The 18306-nt window shown below is 48.2% G+C and overlaps 2 protein-coding genes across 12 annotated transcripts in view; one reads left to right on the forward strand and one right to left on the reverse strand.

Moving 5' to 3' along the window:
• The window catches only part of lrch1 (leucine-rich repeats and calponin homology (CH) domain containing 1), a 36598-nt gene extending 28814 nt beyond the window's left edge, over window positions 1-7784 (forward strand). For 3 of the 6 annotated variants that reach the window (XM_029257712.1, XM_029257713.1, XM_029257714.1), the window contains 4 exons: window positions 2816-2925; window positions 3031-3168; window positions 3687-3764; window positions 4371-6506. In XM_029257712.1, coding sequence (XP_029113545.1) covers window positions 2816-2925; window positions 3031-3168; window positions 3687-3764; window positions 4371-4637 — 593 coding nt within the window. In that variant the 3' untranslated portion in view covers window positions 4638-6506. Of the gene's footprint in view, window positions 1-2815; window positions 2926-3030; window positions 3169-3686; window positions 3765-4370 lie in introns of all 6 variants that reach the window. The other 3 variants (XM_029257715.1, XM_029257717.1, XM_029257716.1) reach the window with 2 other exon arrangements.
• A 2151-nt stretch (window positions 7785-9935) lies between these two features.
• esd (esterase D/formylglutathione hydrolase) lies at window positions 9936-15913 on the reverse strand. Of its 6 annotated transcripts, none has more exons than XM_018739861.2 (9): window positions 15823-15913; window positions 15384-15462; window positions 15121-15209; window positions 13101-13199; window positions 12674-12798; window positions 11346-11465; window positions 11037-11135; window positions 10634-10801; window positions 9936-10344 (listed from the first exon to the last, which is right to left on the reverse strand). In XM_018739861.2, the coding sequence occupies exons 2-9, from the start codon at window positions 15452-15454 to the stop codon at window positions 10264-10266; spliced, it is 852 nt and encodes a 283-aa protein (XP_018595377.1). In that variant the 5' UTR covers window positions 15455-15462; window positions 15823-15913; the 3' UTR covers window positions 9936-10263. The 6 variants fall into 6 exon arrangements, with proteins under 6 accessions (XP_018595377.1, XP_018595378.1, XP_018595380.1 ...); XM_018739862.2 differs by having other exon boundaries at window positions 9937-10344; window positions 15384-15459; XM_018739864.2 differs by lacking the exon at window positions 15823-15913 and adding an exon at window positions 15649-15667 and having other exon boundaries at window positions 9941-10344.
• Window positions 15914-18306: the final 2393 nt, after the last annotated feature.

The raw sequence follows: 18306 nt of genomic DNA on the forward strand, positions 1-18306 counted from the left end.
CGCTGCTCCCCCCGTCCCCCATCCCTCGTCCCTGACCCAGATCTGCCCCAGTGTAAACAGGGTATTGGGTACTTCTGCAAGAAAGACGGCATGTAGAGAGAATCCTTCTCTCTCGCGCGCACGGAGCAAATGATGGGCCTGGTGGCTATCAGCTCATTGCCTTCTTTGCTTGGTCCATAATAACCTATAAGAAATATGAGTAATGCCACAGTGTGTGTGTGTGTGTGTGTCCGTCCTCCAAACCCAGGGGTAACACAAGCCCAGAAAATGTGACGCTCCAGTCGTTCTCAATATGTGCACTGTGTTCAGTTCAACTGGAGGATATATATATTTACATATTAAAATTGCATGGAGCCCGGCTTTTGGTCAGCGTTGCAATGATTTCACAAATTGTATGTGGCACAGTCAATAAGTTTTGAGACTGGCTGCTGTACGACACTGCTATGGTTGAAGTGGAGCAGTTACGTGTAACATGCGTGTACCTGTGGCACGCAACCACAGTAGCTTCACGCGGGAGTCTTGGGACTTATTGACCGAGCCATGTACGTTCCACGCTGTGCGCTCTAAAAAGCGTTAAAAGCTTAATCCAGCGTTTGTACAGTCCTGTTGTGGATAAAAAAAAAAAAAAGTGCATGTGCCTGCTGTATCATGGTACCCAGTGAGAGGGGGCCCAGTGCGGCATGTTGGATGCCGATGTGGATTCTTCCTCTTTCATGTATCTACGTGGACCAGAATGGTCCAAGTCCACCACCCTCCAGCACTGTGCTTTTACAGCTCCGTCACTTGTCCTCTTGCATTGTCACGGTGGTGCAGGAGGTCGTGATGGGATGCTCCAGATGTCAAGTATGCCATACATGTGGCAGGGACAGGGGTTAGCAAAATGGGTCAAGCCCCACCCAGAAGAGTTAATTAGAGAACATCCAGCCAGAAATGGGCCCCATATGTGGCAAAGCAGGGAATTCTGGGATGGATGATGAGGTGGTTTGCCTCCTGGGATGAAACCCTGGTTTGGAAAGCCTTTCTGGAGGTCTCTGAAGTTCCAGAAGATCTTCTGTAGTAGCTGCTCTTCTGAGACATCGGTTTGTGAAGGAGGACGATGAGCTGCGGTGGCAATTCAGAAATTACATTTATTCATTTAGCATTGAGCTACTTACAATTATTCACTCATTTATACAGCTGGGAAGTTCTTTCTGTATCAGTTCAGGGTAAAAAAAACATTGGTTATTGGTACTACAAGAGATGGGATTCAAATCTGGGTCCTTAAAGTGCAAGGGGCTGCTGTAACCACTACGCCACCCGCTGCCCCAGTTCCTCTAAAGTGGCGCCTCAAATTTTCATAGCATCTCTGTCCTCTTCCCAGTTTCCCAGGAAGACGAAAAACGATGATCCTTTTGTAAAGGATTTTTACATATTCCTCGAAAGTGTTGGCGCTCAGCAGAAAGTGCACCGCAAAGCAGTTTTCCCACACTGGCGCGCGGAGCGGCTCCACCACGGATGCCTCCCGATGTCTGGGGAGCGGAGCCGGCCAAAGCACGCGTTCAATTCACAAATCATCTTTAATGAAAGGCCTAGACGTCTAACTCGAACTCCCCTGCTTGGCGAATGTTGCTGGGTACGGTCGTGAGGTTCTCGAACGTCGCAACAAGGTGCCGTTCTAACGAGCCGACGGCCCCGTCCTTAGGCGACGGTTAACTCGGCCCCGAGTGGCATCGCTCCGGCACGGCACCTGCGACGCTCGATCAAGTCACGGCTTGTTCCGTCGTTCACGTTCTGCCTTGATTTGTAAGAAAGATTACGTCGTGTGAAGCAATTCCATGAGGATTTTGAGCTTGTTGAACGGGTTTGTTTTCAGTTTCGGGTTTCTCCTGAAACCATTGGCGCTCAAGGGCCTGGATGTCAGGAGCTGACTGTTTATTATTGTCAGGGTCTCCTAAAATGTAAACTTGCAGTAATCGGTTCTTCTGGAGGATTTGGTTGGTTTTCTGTGTCGTTGTGCCTCCTAGTGGCTGGTGGACATGAAGAAAGCGATGAGTAAGATATTGGTCATGAATTGACTCTGTAATGAAGACAATCATATTTTTCCAGAGTAGGAACTGATTTGTACAACACCGGCAGCTCTAGCTTAAGTCAGTTGATTAAATGTTTAATGTAATTATTTGTATTGTTTTTCTGAAGATGGGTTTTTAATGTTCCCTTTGCATCCTTGTGCTGTTGCATAATTGGTTTGAGTGCAACAAAGCAAAAAAAAAAAAAAGGGAAAAAAGGCAAATTCTTGCCTAATTTGTCTGGAAACAAAAGTTGAAGTAAAACTTGGTTTATTCAACTTGTTCAGATTCCATAAGGACCTTGCTGCCCTTCACCATCAGGTGAAAAAAAAACTTTTAAACCTTTGGTGAAACTGGGTTTTTGGGGTTTTATCAGTTCGTTGTTATTCCATTCGGTCTGCAGCAAGCGCCATTGATTTCACCTTCTCTTTTAAAGGATCTTCTAATCATTCCATTGGATTCTATCGAATGTGTAATGATACCTAGTGGTAAATCAAAGACTCCAAATCCCACTGATTTTTCTCCACAGGGACATTTTCTAATGTGACCATTGCATTACAAACTGTTCAATAGAGCAACTTAGAAAATTAACCTTCTAGTATTGATTCATATCGCTGGGTAACTCTTACTGTATCAACTCAGGATAAGTACCGTGATGAGGGTACCAAACCAGGAGGTTGGTTTTAACCAGCCACTTCTACTGAGTTTGAGTGGCAGCTGTGGGGACGCCCTCTCAGTGTGTCGGTTTTCTCTCTCCGCACGACGGACAGTGTTCCTGAGGACCCACAAGAGCCTGGAGTCGATGGACCCCCAGTTTACCATGCGCCGCAAGATGGAGCAGCTGAGGGAAGAGCTTGAGCTGACGGAGCAGCTCAGGGAGGTAGGCACTTAACTCTGGTTGATATCGTTAGTCATAAATGATGTGTGAAAGGATGCGGAGAAAAGACTGTTGGTTCACCGTGTATGTGTGCGTTTGTTTCTGCAGAGCATTGAGAGCAGGCTGAAGATGACGCTTCCAGAGGACCTTGGTTCCTCACTTATGGACGGTGTGGTGCTGTGCCATCTAGTGAACCACATCCGCCCTCGTGCCGTCGCCAGCATCCATGTGCCCTCCCCTGCTGTGGTATGTGTGTGTATGTGTGCGTGTTGCGTTGTGTCCGGGGTTAAAAACTTAGAATGGAACAAGAAAGGGCCGGTCCTGGTCCCGATGGTCACTCGCAACACCTTTCTGTATTTCTTACTGTGACCTGGAGGAGCCACTAGACCAGTTTGACCTTTGACGTCGAAGGGCGCAGTGCGGTACAGGAGTGCGTGTTACCCGCTGTCCCGCTGTGAGAAAGGCGCATGACCTCAGCGGCTTCTGGCACAAAGGAGAAAAATGATTTGGAAGATAAAGGTGTGACAGGTGCACAGCTGAAGGGTCCCGTTTTGGATGTAAATTTTAATGACTGAAATTAATCAGTGGAATGTTGATGGATTTCCTAAAGCAAACGGGCTTTGAAAAAATCCTTATTCATCTCTACGGCATCGTTTCTATGCCTGCGTCACTGGAGTCCCACTGTCCTTTGTGGTCTTCTGACCACCGACCCGTGCAATGACGTGATGATGTTTGTTCCCTTGTGTGTGTCTGGTCCCCTCCAGCCCAAGCTGAGCATGGCCAAGTGCAGGCGGAACGTGGAGAACTTTCTGGATGCGTGCCGCAAGCTCGGCGTCCCGGAGGTAGGAGACGCACACACCCTCGCTTCCATCAATACACATCCATCATCCCATCATCTCACGCTGTCGTGATATGAGCCTCTTCCATTCGAAACGGCTTCCGCCATGGAAACCGCATCCCACCACACCGCTATGTACGGATTGGCTGTGTCAGAGCAGCGCGACGGAGCAAGTTCCAGGAGCCAGTTTTCTAACAGTTGTTGTTTTCGGCTCAAATGAATGTTTGTTGGGCTTTGGCAATAAAATGGGAGGAGCTACAGGCAGCAGCCGCTCAGATGTTGTTTGGTCGGTTCCCTGCTGCCCTGACAGTTCTGACTACGGTTACCATGGTGAAGCGATGCCCACTGGTCCTCGGTGTGATGCGTTTGCCCTCCTGTTGTCCGACACCCGCCTCTCGCTGCTCATCGCTTTCTGAGCTGTGCGTGTGTGTGTTCGTGTCTGTGTGTGTGAGACACCACCATCATTCCGCATGCCGGCGCCCCACCTTGTTGGTGTCCAACGTCCCACCTGATTTTTCTCCGCCCTCTGATGGCATGCCCCTCCCCCTCTTCTCTTTCCCCATCCTCCCCTTCCTTTTATTCCTCGCCGACTCCCCGGCGCCACCCGCAGTCCTCCCTCTGCTCCGCGTACGACATCCTGCAGTCGGACGTGCGGCCGTTGCGGAAAACGGTGCGCGCCCTGGCGGCGCTCGACGCCGCCAAAGACACGGAGCGGGGCGGGCCGAGCGAGAGTGGGAAGGAGAGCGAGAGCACGGTCCCCGCGCCGCAGGCTCCGCCCGCCGTGTGGCGTCTCTGGGACTGGATCGGCTCGAGCCTCCTGCACGTCTTCTGCCTTGTGCTGCTGTTCGTGGCGTACAGCTGGAGTGAGCGCAAGTGAGGCGTGGCCTGTTGCGCTCATTGCCTCGCTTCCTTTTTTTTTTCCCACTCCCACCCCCGAGGGTCCCGTTGACACAGCGTCTGGAGCGATGAGTGTGCTGCCGGAGGGCCGGAGCACATCGCAAAGTGTACAGCACACACACAAACACACACCCCTTTCCACCATGTGAACTCTGCTGGCCTCGAAGTGACCCCAACAGCCCCCCCCCAGCAACGTCCGCCCTTCCGCTCCATCCTTGAAAGTTTACGGCACAAAAACGCGGCTGGACACGCACGGTGTCACCACAGTTCGTGTGCGTTTGAACTCGTTGACTCGCAGAGACCCCTGAAATGCGGCTTCCCATGATGCACTTTAGGTCCCGTCTGTCGCACCGTGACGGAGAACCCTGCCGATTCACCCGGATCTCAAAACGGGATCAGGCCTAAAATGCGCGGAGTCCTTCTAGGACTTGAACCAGTGACCCTTTTTGGTCGGAAGTTCGTTTCCTTGCCGACCGACTCCTGCCTGACCGGTCTGTGAACAGCAGACTCACTGTACCCGTCAGTCACAGGCCCCCACCATATCCTAACTCCCCCTCCATCACTACTCTGCCCCCACACCCAGAATAAAAAAAACTCCACCCTCCAACACCCCAACCCCACCCTTCCATCAGAACTCTGCCCTTCCCCCATACCTTGGCTCCTCCCCTGTTTCTGAACTCCACCCTCCACAGCCTGACTCCACCTCTTGGGAAATTCAGACTCCTCACCTTCACTCGGTGCGCAGCGAGGTCTCGCTCGCTTCCTGTCCTGCAGTTCCCCAGCATCCAAATAAGATCATTCCGTGCAACTCTGCATGAGGCTCCAGGTTCCACTCAGGACCCTCGGCGCTTCCCTTTTGCCTGGAAACGACCTCTTTCTTCCCTTCGATACGCAGCAAACGGGCGACGGACGTGAACGTCTGAGACATTCGAAACAAAAGGGCTTTAATATGTCGAGAATGTACATGGCTGCGCTCCGGGGACGGACTCGTCCTACCTCTTCACGGCAGTCGCGACGCACATGCTGCCACCGAGGCGTCTTTCTCTGTAATCGAGCAATAAGGTGGCCCCGCCCGCACGGCGAGAGGACACGTTCACGGACTGCACTGATACGGGCCCCACTGTGGCGCGCGTGTGGGACCTTTGACCGCTTCTGCTCTCCGCCTTCCCATCATCCCCTTCACCACGTCCGCTCACGGGCCCCTTGAGCTTTTATATTTGGCACGTTAATTTAATAACTTAATTCTTCAGCGTGTGCAGTGATTTGACGCTCATGTTCCTGTGATGCTTGTATTTTTATGACTCCAGTATCTGATGCTGTGAGCAGCACCGGTAATAAAAGTGGTACTTTGGGTTATTTTACACCTTCGCTGCCAGTGGTCCAGTCATTGTGTTGCTTCCTCAGCGGCTTCGCTCCGGTCCGCTCCGTTGCGGCACAGTGATGTTGGGGTACGAGGCGCAGACACGCGCACACACACGGTTGTATGGGTGTATGAATGGTCAAGTGCTGTGGTTGAGAGCACTGAGAACCACAGTCCCCTGGTCTCCGACCGTCCTCCAGTTGAAAATTCTGGGAATAAGCACCCATTGGCAGACTGTGTACACACACACACACACACACACACACACAGCTGTTCTGCAACAAATCGTCTCTGGTCGTGTCTCATTGACCATGTTTCCTTTCTGCGTTTGCATGTTCCTTCCTCCTCTTTCTTTGTCGTCTTTCCACTTCCTGTCCTTCCCTCCATGCTACTCTACTCCCTGCAGGAGAAGCTCTGTCTGCCGCACCACATCCTGGAAGAGAAGGGTCTAGTGAAGGTGAGCATCACTCTCCAGGCCCTGCTGGACGAAACCTCCACCAAGCAGGTGTTGTTCACGTGAGCGCGACCACTGGCGGCGGAGGGGAGCAGCGCACGGCATGGCGAGCCAACAACAATTTCTGCCGCTTCGCTGGATCGGATCACGTGTTCTGGAGCGCTGCTCCGCACTGGCGCCTTTCTCACCGCAGTAACACTCGGTGCCTGTTTTCGCAACATTGGCCGTTTCACCACCTGCTCAGCAGGTGGCGCTGTTGCGATTTAGGGGTCACAGTTTCCAAAGAAAAGACGACTGCTCTTACTGCCCCGGGGGTAAAAACGCTAATACTGTTGTCCCTTTTGCATCTGCCTCACATTATGGGCGTTTTGAAACGTATTTATATTTATTTATTATGGCGTCATCCAGCTGGGTGAAGGTTGTATAATTTCAAAAGTATTCGATAGTTAATATATTTTAGAAGGTGTAGTTCAAACAAACACTGTGTTGTGTGCGATAGGGTGTTGTCAGGTGTACGCACAAGCCCCCCCCCCATGTAGGTTCCCCCTGCCCTCCCAGGGTTGGGGTTCCACCGTCGTGACAGGTGGCTCTCTGTGTGCGTGCGTGCGTGCGTGAGATTTCTGTGTTTACTCCTGTGTAATTTTACGGTGAGGACGGTTCACTTGCTGTGGTCAAGGTTGAATGTGGTCATCTGACCTCCATAAGGGTGGGGAACCACCAGATGACCAGCCCGGGTGGGTTTCGAACCGCTGCGCAGCAGATCGCAGCCTGGCTCTCCCGCCTGCCTTATTAATATTCGTGAGTCCGTCTGTAATTTGTCCTGTAAAAGCATTTTATTCCAAGTGAGATGAGATGTTCAGTTTCTCTACTGAAGCAGCGAAAGTCAAGTATTTTTTTTAAATGTCAAACCGATAAATTTAAACGCATTTCTGAAATTGTGCAAATTCTGTGCAGCAAGAGCGGTTTACTGTCGCTATGACAACCAGCATTTGCAAAAAGACAAAGTGGTCAGACGCTACAGACACTCCAGTTGCCTTTCTATGGGGTCATGTGACCCCATCGCAAGTAAAGGCACCTTTGACTTCGAGGCCCATAGCTGGATTTACAATTTTACCTGTGACACGTAGTGAGAGGCAGGAGGTTCGCTCCCATTTCATAACCCGCATTCAGGAGAGAGGGGGGGGGGGGAACCTTATACTTCTAGTCAGAAAGCTTTATGTGTGTGTGTGTGTGTGCGCGAAAGAGAGAAAGGATATGACTACTTTAGTGGGTAATATTCATTTTGGTCCCGAAGTTTTTTTTTTTTTTTTTTTTTTTTTTTTTTTTTAAAAAAAAAAAAAAAAAAAAGAGCCCCTAGTGCATTGGTCACAGTGGCTGCCTTGTAGTCGCAGGGTCTATGTTTGAATCCCACCTCCTGCTGTATTACCTTTGATCAAGGTACGTACCCTGGACTGGTATAAAATCTCTAGCACAGCTGGTAGTGTAGTGGTTAGAGCTGCTACCTCTGAACCCAGAGGTTGCAGGTTTTGAATCCCACCTACAGCTGTAGTACCCTTGAGCAAGGTACTTACCCTAAATTGCGTAAATCCGCATAAGTGTCTTTAAAGAAATGTTAAATTCAGCAGATTCCTTAGTAATTTCTTGAAGGTGATGTAGTGTGACATTTATACACCTTGCTTTTTACAGTGATTTACCCATCCGTACAACAGGGTACTCACTTCTAAGTACTTGATCACAGGTACTATACAGCAGGAACATGCATTCAAACCCCAGACCTCTGATTACAAGGTGACAGCTCTGCTACGCCACCTGCTGCCCCTTAACTTATAAATGCCTTGTCACTGGATTCCAGTGGTGTGACTTTCACTTAAAAGGATGGACTGTGTGATAAAGGTTCGAGAATGTTGGCCGTCTCCGTCGCATGGTACCGGCGTGCTGTTCCGGTCCTCGACAAGCTGCGTGTGTAAGTGACTACAACGCTGGCGACAGCGGGCAGCACCAAGTCGGTCGTCCTCTTCTGACAGCTGCCTGGAAATTTAATGAACAGCTTAAAGGTAAAAAATGGTCCTGTACCGGTGAAGAAATCGGTTTAGGAATAACAGAAGCCTCAAGTTTTTGTTTGTTCTCGACACACCAGGAATCCCCTGAAAGCAAAAGTATTGAAACTGCTCAAATTTAAATCCCCTCAGATACTTTTCCTGTGGTGCAGCATGTTTCTAACAGGTTTGGCACCTGCCTTTAAATCTGCCCTCAGTGTTGTGAATTAACATTTTCATGTTTTACTCTTGTGCTGCATCTGAAAAGCTTCTATTTTGTACTTTGTTTTTAAATGGTTACATTTGGGATTATAACAGCAAGGAAATGTTTTCCAATTAATGTTTTTATATCGATGTAAAAGGAAGTGTATTTTGGTAGACAGTTTCCATGCTGTTTGCATTTTGTTCAGTAATGTACAGCCCTCATCACTGTAAATACTGTATATAGTCCAGATATTACTTTAACAATAAATGCTTGCAGAAGAAAACCGTCATTTCTTTTTTTCACTCACATTGTGCTGTTACACTTGAAATACAGTGGAAAAGATGTAAAGGTATGACAATATAAGGAGGTTGGTTTCTAATTCCAAGCAGGCTGCTGCAAGATTCACTCGTATTTTAAATTATGCCAATTATTGTGAAAGAATGAAATGCAATGGGCACAAGGTAGCACCGCTGTCTGAGATACTATAGTAACCATTGGTAGAGCAGCTCCCTTACCTCACCGTGGTTACCGGTCCTGTGATGCAGATTAAATCTCGTTACAGGCAGTCCGCGGATTAAGAACGAGTTCCGTTCCTCCTCCTGTCTTTGTCATTTGTACGTAAGTCAGAACAGTTCGGTGCGATTCATGTCTGACGTCAAATGTTTGTCTCGGTATGTAGTATATTGCGTACCTTTCAATGCATAAACATCTAACATACAGCTACTTGTGTGAACATTGGTTCATATAAGAACTGCACTTAACATGTCTGCAACAGTCTTCCTAATGTAATGAACACATTGTACTTTCTAAGATGTACGTAGCTTTGGAGAAAAGCGTCAAACGAATACATGTACATGTAAAATGTAACTACAGTATAATAGAGACGACGGGACCTTTTACACACTCGCATTTTCGCTTTGTCCTTTAAAATTGTCCCGATCGTGGACCGACTGTATCCTAACGCTTTTCCAATCGCGATCGTTCTTTTCTTTGAAGCATCACCATCACGCTTTTGTAACATGGGTAGGAGGGTAGAAACAAAATTAAAGCCAAATACAGTAACGCGAGACACTTAACAGCAACACGGTCCGACTGAAAAGAAGCAAGTCTTTGCACCGCGGTGCTTTTTGCTATTACAAAGCATTGTAACTCAATTTTACTATAGTAGGCTTTAAGGGGGGGATTCCATATCCACAGGCTGCCTGTACATGATACTCTCAGCGCCAACACTGCTGTTAGTGTATACCTTTATTCCCGCTTATGAAAAATAGCTACGTTGAATTTTACACAACATTTGAAGGGAAGCAGAAGCTCTTAGCAAATCAATTTATTTTTGGGTTGAGAAATTAAGTGGCTAAATTTAACCAATCGGCTCACTTTGGAGTCCTCAGTGCTGGGTCATGATTAGCTCATGTCTTCAGGATTTCCAGCTCACTTAAGAACACGAAGATCTAACCCTCAAGAACCGGAGTCGTCACCAAGCAGAGTGGGCGGGGCTTTGTGGGGTGAAGGCACTGAGAACATCCGTGCAGCAAACACTGGGGCCGTTGCTTAGGCGTTTAAGTACTTGGCGTGATGCTTGATGTGATCGTTGATGAAGGAGAACACAAAGTAGTAGCTGTGGTCGTAGCCCTGCATCACAAACATGTTAAAAGGAAACAAAGTACAACTGATTTCAGAAATTAAAACTTCAACGAATCTTTGAAATGTAGTATTGTATCTGTATCTAACAGCATCAAGCAACTGACAGAGTGAATTTCCCCTAAAAAACAGACCTGAGGGGTTTGCATTTTACCATAATATTAACATGTCGAAAGGTGGAGCTCACAGGTTCAACAAGGTGTCACACTGAACGGAATGAAGAACCATTTAACTGTTAGCACTGCTGACCCCCACTCAGCCACCAGGGGGCAGAACTCACTGGCTGTAGACGGAACACCACTGGGATCTTCTTCTCAGTGCAGGCTGCGATCAGGTTGTCCGGGAGGAGTTGCCCAGCTGACAGGAACTGGTCATCACGGCCCTGGTCGATCAGGATGTCCAGCTGGGGGCCGGAGTAAGAGCCCACCAGCACAGTGGCATCATATGCCTGTCATCATAAGGGGTGGGGAATGTTAACTTTTTGATGGTTATAAATCACATCAGTAAACCGGTCATATAAAACATTTAATGAGCATTATCTACTGTAACATATCCCGAAAAAAATATTTACCCAACTGTGCCACTGGTAGATCTTTCCACAAGTAATTGAAGACCACCAAGCCTTGTAAAAAAGTGACCCATGAAAAAGAGTCCCATGCCGGGGGGGCTGAATGTGCACCTACCTCCCAGGTGGACTTGTCTGAACCCAGGTAGCCACTGAAAGCCTTCTGACCCCAGGCGCACTGCATGGGGTTACAGATGGGGGCAAACGCAGACACGGCCTGGTGGGGAGCAGCAGGGAACGTGAATGAGCATGACTGGCCTTTACCTTGACCAGCCCCCCCCCCACAGAGGGGCAGCTGAAGGTGCGGTAAGCATCCGTAGACTTGGCCAAACGCAGCCTTGAACTCAAAGTCGTGTCTTACAGACGCTTCGGGATATCACCAGACATCAAAGTGCTAAAGATGTCATCGCACTATATGGAAACTTGCCTTGTACTTCCCGGGGTTCTTGAGGGCACAAATCAGTGCCCCGTGGCCCCCCATGGAGTGGCCGGAGATGGACATCTTCTCTGGGTCGGCGGGGAAGTGGGCATTGATGAGGGAAGGGAGCTGATGGAGAGAGAGGAAGAGGGATCGAAGAGGGACCTTATGTATTTCCAGGTTAGGTTCTGGAAAAAATCTGAGTTATAGTTATAACTTTGAGGGACATCAAAATTAAAACAAATACAAAAATGACTAAAAAGTAAGTCGTCTCCACAAAGTCCTATTCCATGCCGACTACTGACTGCTTCACCCCAAAAACATGCAACATTCATCATCCGTTATTGATCACTGTGACTGAGGAACAACAGACACGAGCTGTAAACACAGTGGAAGTGAGTTGAACCAGGTGGTCTCACACCTCTATTCCGTTTGGGTGCACTTTACTGCCATCTATTGGCTCAGAGGGAAAATGCAGCTCATGCGTCTTCAAAAACATGCAATAATACACAGGGAAAGATATTCAACCCCTCGTGCCAAAAACCAAGGGGACTAGACAAACCAACCATGCCACAATATACCATCCCTCCCAAAACCAACCAATTCCCTTCACAAAAAATATAATGTAACTTTACTGTCTGCAACGTGAGCAGCAGTTGAGTCAGCAATGAGTTAAGCATCACTTTTCAAATTTTACTGGCAGCTCTCGAAAAGTGTAGAAAAAACCTTGAATTTAAAAATCTGAATAGTCTGTACCTGTCAAAGTGGGGGGAAAAAAAACTACACGCAGAGTACTGTAGTTCTCACTTTCTCCGATACTGAAACAAGGACGCTGCTGTGCGAAGAACCAGCGACCCGACAAACACACCTATCGTGTAAAAACCCTGCAAAGCAAAAAGCTGGGATGCTGAAGCAGTCATCTTAATCCGCTTGGACTCATCGTGCTAAGAGCTCAGCACATTACGGTGCGCAACAGGAAGAAAATGGTGCAGTGGGACACAAATATGGCAACAAAATAAAACTGAGTGCTACTGTGCTGTCAAGTCGGTACGGAATGGCCGACAGCGGTCACAACATGCGGCGGGGGATCCGGACAGACCTGCGCTTAATCCCGAAATGTGATCAACGCTGAGAACAAGTTCTTACCAGAAAAGCACGGTTAATTCCCGACCATGACCGACCCTGACAAAGCGGCAATCCTCCTAAGTGAGGGCAAGCCCGACGTGCTGTGGTTGGTGTCTCGGTCGTTACCAGAGTTAGACCTTCACAGGTGCTGACCGCACGATCGGAACCTCCTCCACAAGCACACACCCCCCCAGGGAGAGACGAGACTGTACCTCCTCCGTGACGTAGGCGTACATGCGGTAGTTCACTTTCCAGGGGTCCTCTGTGGCGTTCACGTAGAAGCCGGCGCCAGTCCCAAAGTCCCAGCTCTCGTCCTCCCCCTCGATGTTGCAACCACCTAGGGGTGGGGGGAGGGAAAGAAAGGAGGAGGTAGCAGCAGGAAAAAACATGTTACACTTTCCACCCCCATCAGCTGAATCTGCGATGCTCTCCAACCCTCAGCCATTAAATGGGATCAATTACTAGGGTAAACTGTGCAAGTAGCTGAGAATGACAGCAGTGTGGAGTTCTGTCTGCTTGCAGGGGCCATAAAACATTGCAGGAACAGGAACAGGTGTGTGGTGTAGGTGTGTAAAGAGGCGAATCACATGCTAGGTGGAAAGTTAATGGGCCGTGAGCAGTGAGCGTGGCCTCGCGTACGTGGGCTCGTGTCGGGGGCCACGATGATGAGGCCGTGCTCTGAGGCGGCCTGCTGGCTTCCCGCCTTAGTGATGAAGTTCTGCTCTGTGCAGGTCAGGCCTGTAGGACGGAAGATACGACAGGACCGTCACGCACCTCATGCTACTCCGTCTAACACAACAGTTTGTACATCCAGGTTCACTCATTTATACCGTATTCAGCACTGACACAGCTGAGGTCATGGTGTTGGATTGGAACACCAGCAACGGGCTTCCTGGGATGTCCTCAAGTGTCAGTAACAACGCTGTTACTTGCCAACCCTTCATAACCAGCTGGCAGGATTGTGGCTGGAGCTGCTGCCTTTGGACTCAAAGATCGCAGGTTCGAATCTCACCTCCATCTACCCCTGAGCAAGGTACTTACCCTAAAAATTGCTCCAGTAAAAAATTACCCAGCCTATAACCTATAACATACCTGTACAGGCAGTCCCCGGGTTACAAACATCTGACTTACGTACACCCCATAGTTACGAACCACCCCACGTAAAGCATACTTTATTAAAAAATTTGAATCGCACACAATGGTTTGTAATAACAAACGGCGCTACATTGCAACGAGCATCAAAACACTGCGCGTCTACAGCGGTTCGTGGGCTCGTAAGCCTGAGGTAGGACAAAGACTTTCTTCTCTTCAGTCAGACCATGTTGTTGTATTTGGCTTTAATTTTTTACCCTCCTAATCATGTCACCAAAGCGTAAATGTGATGCATCCAAGAAAAGGAAAACGATCATGAAACTAAAACTTAAGCGGAAATAATAATGTGATCGGAAAAAGATGAAACGCCAACAAACATTGAAAAAGCAAACGTTAAAGTTTCTTTAATGTTTATTTATACTCACACACACACACACACACACTCTCACTCTCCTCCACCTCTCGCTATTATGAATACTGCAGTGAGATTCATCATCTCTTTCCATGTCTCTTATTATACTGTACTTACATTTATCATCATTACATCACACTGTATTATTATTATTGTACTGTTATATTAAAGATGTTTAGTGTATCTGGAAGTGTTTCTTTAATGTGTTTTAATGCATAGAAAGGTACATGATATATGATATACTATAACAAACTGACGTTAGATACCCACCATACCTAACTGTTCCAGCATACATACAAATCTGACTTAAAGACAAAGTGAGGAACGCAATAGTTCGTAATCCGGGGACTGCCTGTAAGCGGGTAAATAACTGCAAGTAGCTTAACATTGTAAGTCACTTTGGAGAAAAACGTCAGATAAATGAATAAATGTAAACCAGAAAAGGTTTAGTTACTAAACTAACCGCTTGGTGGGTAAATTTCCAGGTAAAGTGCCCAGTGCTCATCAGTACTTCAGCTCAGGTGGATGTAATGCAGTTATTGCTGCAACGACCTCTCTGTATTGTGTCTCTCTGAGATGTACGTTGCTGCTCTGGAGAAAAGCGCTTGTGAAATGAATAGGTGTGAAGGTAAAGGCTGCAATGCAGGACAACATTATTGCTCTGAACTGGGAGAAGGGAAAGGAGTTTTGCGTCGTCCCTGGAGCAGATGTATGAGAAGCCACGCGGTGACGACGGAGCTAAAAGAAACTGATGGTACTGATGAGAAAAGTAAGGGGCCGAGGACAGAGCCCTGAGGAACGCCACTCGGGAGAGTACGGAAGGCACTTGAGATGCTTTCCTAGAAATATACCATAGGAAAAGCTGGTGTAAAACTGGACACTGGGGTTGATCTTATGGAACTGAAACCTCACCAGACAGATGATGTAACATCAGGTTTGATACTCTTCTCCAAAGCAACTTACAATATTAAGCTACAGTGATTTACCCATTTATACAGCAGGGAAATTTTTACCAAAGCAGTTTAGGCTGGACACTTTGCTCAAGGGTGGGATCCGAACTTTCGGCCTCTGAGCGCAGAGGCTGCAGCTCTAACAACTATGCCCCCCTCCCCCACCCCTGTCACATTTGGGACGGATTCCCGGAAATGTACCCACCGGACAGCCAGTAAAACACGGGACACTTGGCATTCTCCGCTTTGGGTGGCAGGTAAATGGCGAACTTCATGCGGCACTTGAGCTCGGTGCTGTGGAAAGCGAACGGAACGGAACGAAGAGCGGTGAGGATGTGACCGCTGTGAGTGCCGCCAAACCTCAGCGGCCCGGAGTTGGTTCATTGCCATGCCATGCCATGCCATGCCATGCCATGCCCATGGCGCGTAAAAGTGCGGAGATGGCAGGTGCCCTTCGCAGCCCCGTACCTGTAGTGCTCAAAGACCTTCTGGAAGCCGCCGCAGCACTTGTTGGATGAAACCTGCGTCAGAGCCGCCATGGCTACTGCTGGAAACAGAAGGACAGGGGGTTCAGAGCCCGGCGGGCGGCGGGGGCACAGAACACAGTGACCGGGGAAAGAGGGAAATGCGTGTCGCTGCGCACACAGGGAACCGACTGTGTATGTGGGAGGGAGGGCTGTGCGTTCCTTGGAACAGCAATATAGCGTACGACCGTCGAACAACGAATACTCACTAGTAGTACTACTAGTAGTACTAGTCTACAGCTACCGAGAGCTCCAGTACCTCCTCGACGACGGGTTCACACTCTTTCGGCCGAAAGCCACCGCGCTCGTGTGAAACAACTGAAACGCAACTCTGAAAACGAACTGAGGGGGAAAAAAACCCGAGCGCTGCGCTGCAACCGCACCTGCTTCTCCCGCCACTACGGAGCCACAATCTTTCTCGAGCACCGCTTCCCCAGCGTGAGCCTGCAGGCGCAGGGTCCAGCGTACGTGCGTGCCGACGCGATGACGCAAGACGCACGTTCACGGACTTAGACACGCGCCTCTGGGGCGAGCGTACGTCGCCTGCGGGGACCCGCCATTGCTACAGTACTGGTGCAGAGCGCGGCGTTGCTGTAGTTCACCAGAAAAGAAAAACCAAACAAACACCATCACCGCCCCCTTTATGTTTACTGACATCAAAAAGATACTCTCTCGGGGCTCAAACAGCGGCTATTTAGTATATTTATTTTTTACGTGAATAACTACATCTGAGGTGTGCTATAGTATAGTAGCTCCCAAGTAATTTCTCCAACTGAACTGAAACATCTTCTCCATACAGTGAACTTTCCTCTTACTGTTGGTGAACTTTGTTCATTTACGATGCAATGTGGGGTTTATGCACCTTTACTTACAATGATTTACCCGGTCATATAGCCGGGCAGTTCTTACTCTGGTCAGTTCAAAGCACCCTGACAAAGGGAAGTACACAAGGAGGTGGGATTTGAAGAAGAAACTTTCAGATTCCAGGGGAAGAGCCCGAACCACTACGCCACCCGCTGGCCAAGAAAGTGATCGTCAGAAGTGGGATTTTATCCGACACCTCTATCCGGGGGTCAGAACACCTGTCGTTCGTAAGGTGGCTCAAGTTCGGCGTGTTGCAGTGCTGAGAGCTGACGCACCGCAATGCAGCTGTTTTAAAAGTGCTGCTGCACTGATCCAGGGTGATGGAAATTATAGACACAAAGTGAACCGATGCTGAAATCTAAAAGGACCTTTATATAAATGCAAAAGTAGCGATTTGTTCTAAAAAAAAAAAATCCCTCGTTGTGGTGACCGGTAATGCTGCAAATTATAGGGAAGCGTTACTATCCGGTGACGTTTGTAGTCAAGGTAACCATTGAAAGAGCCTCATTGATTAGATAACTCCAGCTCCTTTGTGAAGGGTAGGATTAATAAATTGCACTTGAGGATACATAGACACATATGTGAGTCTATGCCTTGCGTTTGTGTTTCATATGCAGTTCTCCCGAAGAAAGGATTCTCAAACTGGGCTCCGTGGGGGTTTGCGGATAGACTTCGGGGGATGTGTGCGGCTGAGACACGCGTTGAAAAAAACAGCAGCTACCAAAACAATACAGTTCCTATAATACAGTGCATTTTAGAATACCTATAAACAGTGTTCATCCCCACTAGACTTATTAGATTTTTTTTTTACCGTATTGAATCACAATGGATACTGGGGGCGCGGTGGCGCAGTGGGTTGGACCACAGTCCTGCTCTCTGGTGGGTCTGGGGTTCGAGTCCCGCTTGGGGTGCCTTGCGACGGACTGGCGTCCCGTCCTGGGTGTGTCCCTTCCCCCTCCGGCCTTGCGCCCTGTGTTGCCGGGTAGGCTCCGGTTCTCCCGCGACCCCGTATGGGACAAGCGGTTCTGAAAATGTGTGTATGAATCACAATGGATTTAATTAGGCTTTTCCTACACATATAAACAGAAAATTACTCTTAAAAATGCCAAAGCAAAAATGTATTTCTACAAATCAATTTTGAATTAATTACAGATATAAAACAGAAAAAAAGCAGGTGCATAAGTATTCAGCCCTTCAAGGCAATATTTCGTGAAGGCACCTTTGGCAGCAATCACAGCCTTGACTCTGTTCGCTAGTGTGTATCGCCTTTTCAACCTTTTCCACACTTTTTCAATTTTCACTTGTGCCAAGGTCTGGGCTCTGGCCACTCCAGGACATTGACATTTTTATTTTTAAGCCATTCCTGTCTTCTATTACCTTTGTGTTTGGGGTCATTATCCTGCAGGAAAAAAAATGGTCTTCTAAATCACAGCTCTCTTGCACACCCCAGCAGGTTTTCCACCAGGAGTTCCCTGTACTTTGCTGCATTCATTTTACCCTCTCTGTTAACTTGTCTTCGAGACCCTGCTGCAGAGAAGCATCCCCACAGAATGATGCTGCCGCCACCATCCTTCACAGCATGGGTGCTATTGCTGGTGATGCACAACTCTTGCCTTTTGTTAAGTATGCAAAACCTTTGCCTTTAGAGTCTCCCACACTCCTTTTGTTGTGCACTAGTCGAGATGCACTGAACTAAAATTAAAGTATTATGTTGCTATTGCTGTTGACCTCATTCTATATGAAAGTACTTAAGTTTCAGTGCAGTGAACTGAGTGCAGTTTTTCTAGGAGGGATCCTTAGTTTTTGTCACATTTTGAAATGGTGGTGTGGCCTAGAAAAGAGTAAGAACCTCTGAAGTGATTATGGTGCTTGAATTTGGGCCTACAGGTTGGGTTACATTGGTCCATTGTTACACAGATGAACCTTGTAAAATGCAAAGATGGGCAACATGAGAAGAGGTACTACCTTAACCCTCCCCGAGGCACTGACATCTCACAAGCGAC

This window comes from Scleropages formosus, chromosome 14 (assembly GCF_900964775.1).
Source record: "Scleropages formosus chromosome 14, fSclFor1.1, whole genome shotgun sequence".
In the NCBI taxonomy this organism is placed as follows: Eukaryota; Metazoa; Chordata; class Actinopteri; order Osteoglossiformes; family Osteoglossidae; genus Scleropages; species Scleropages formosus.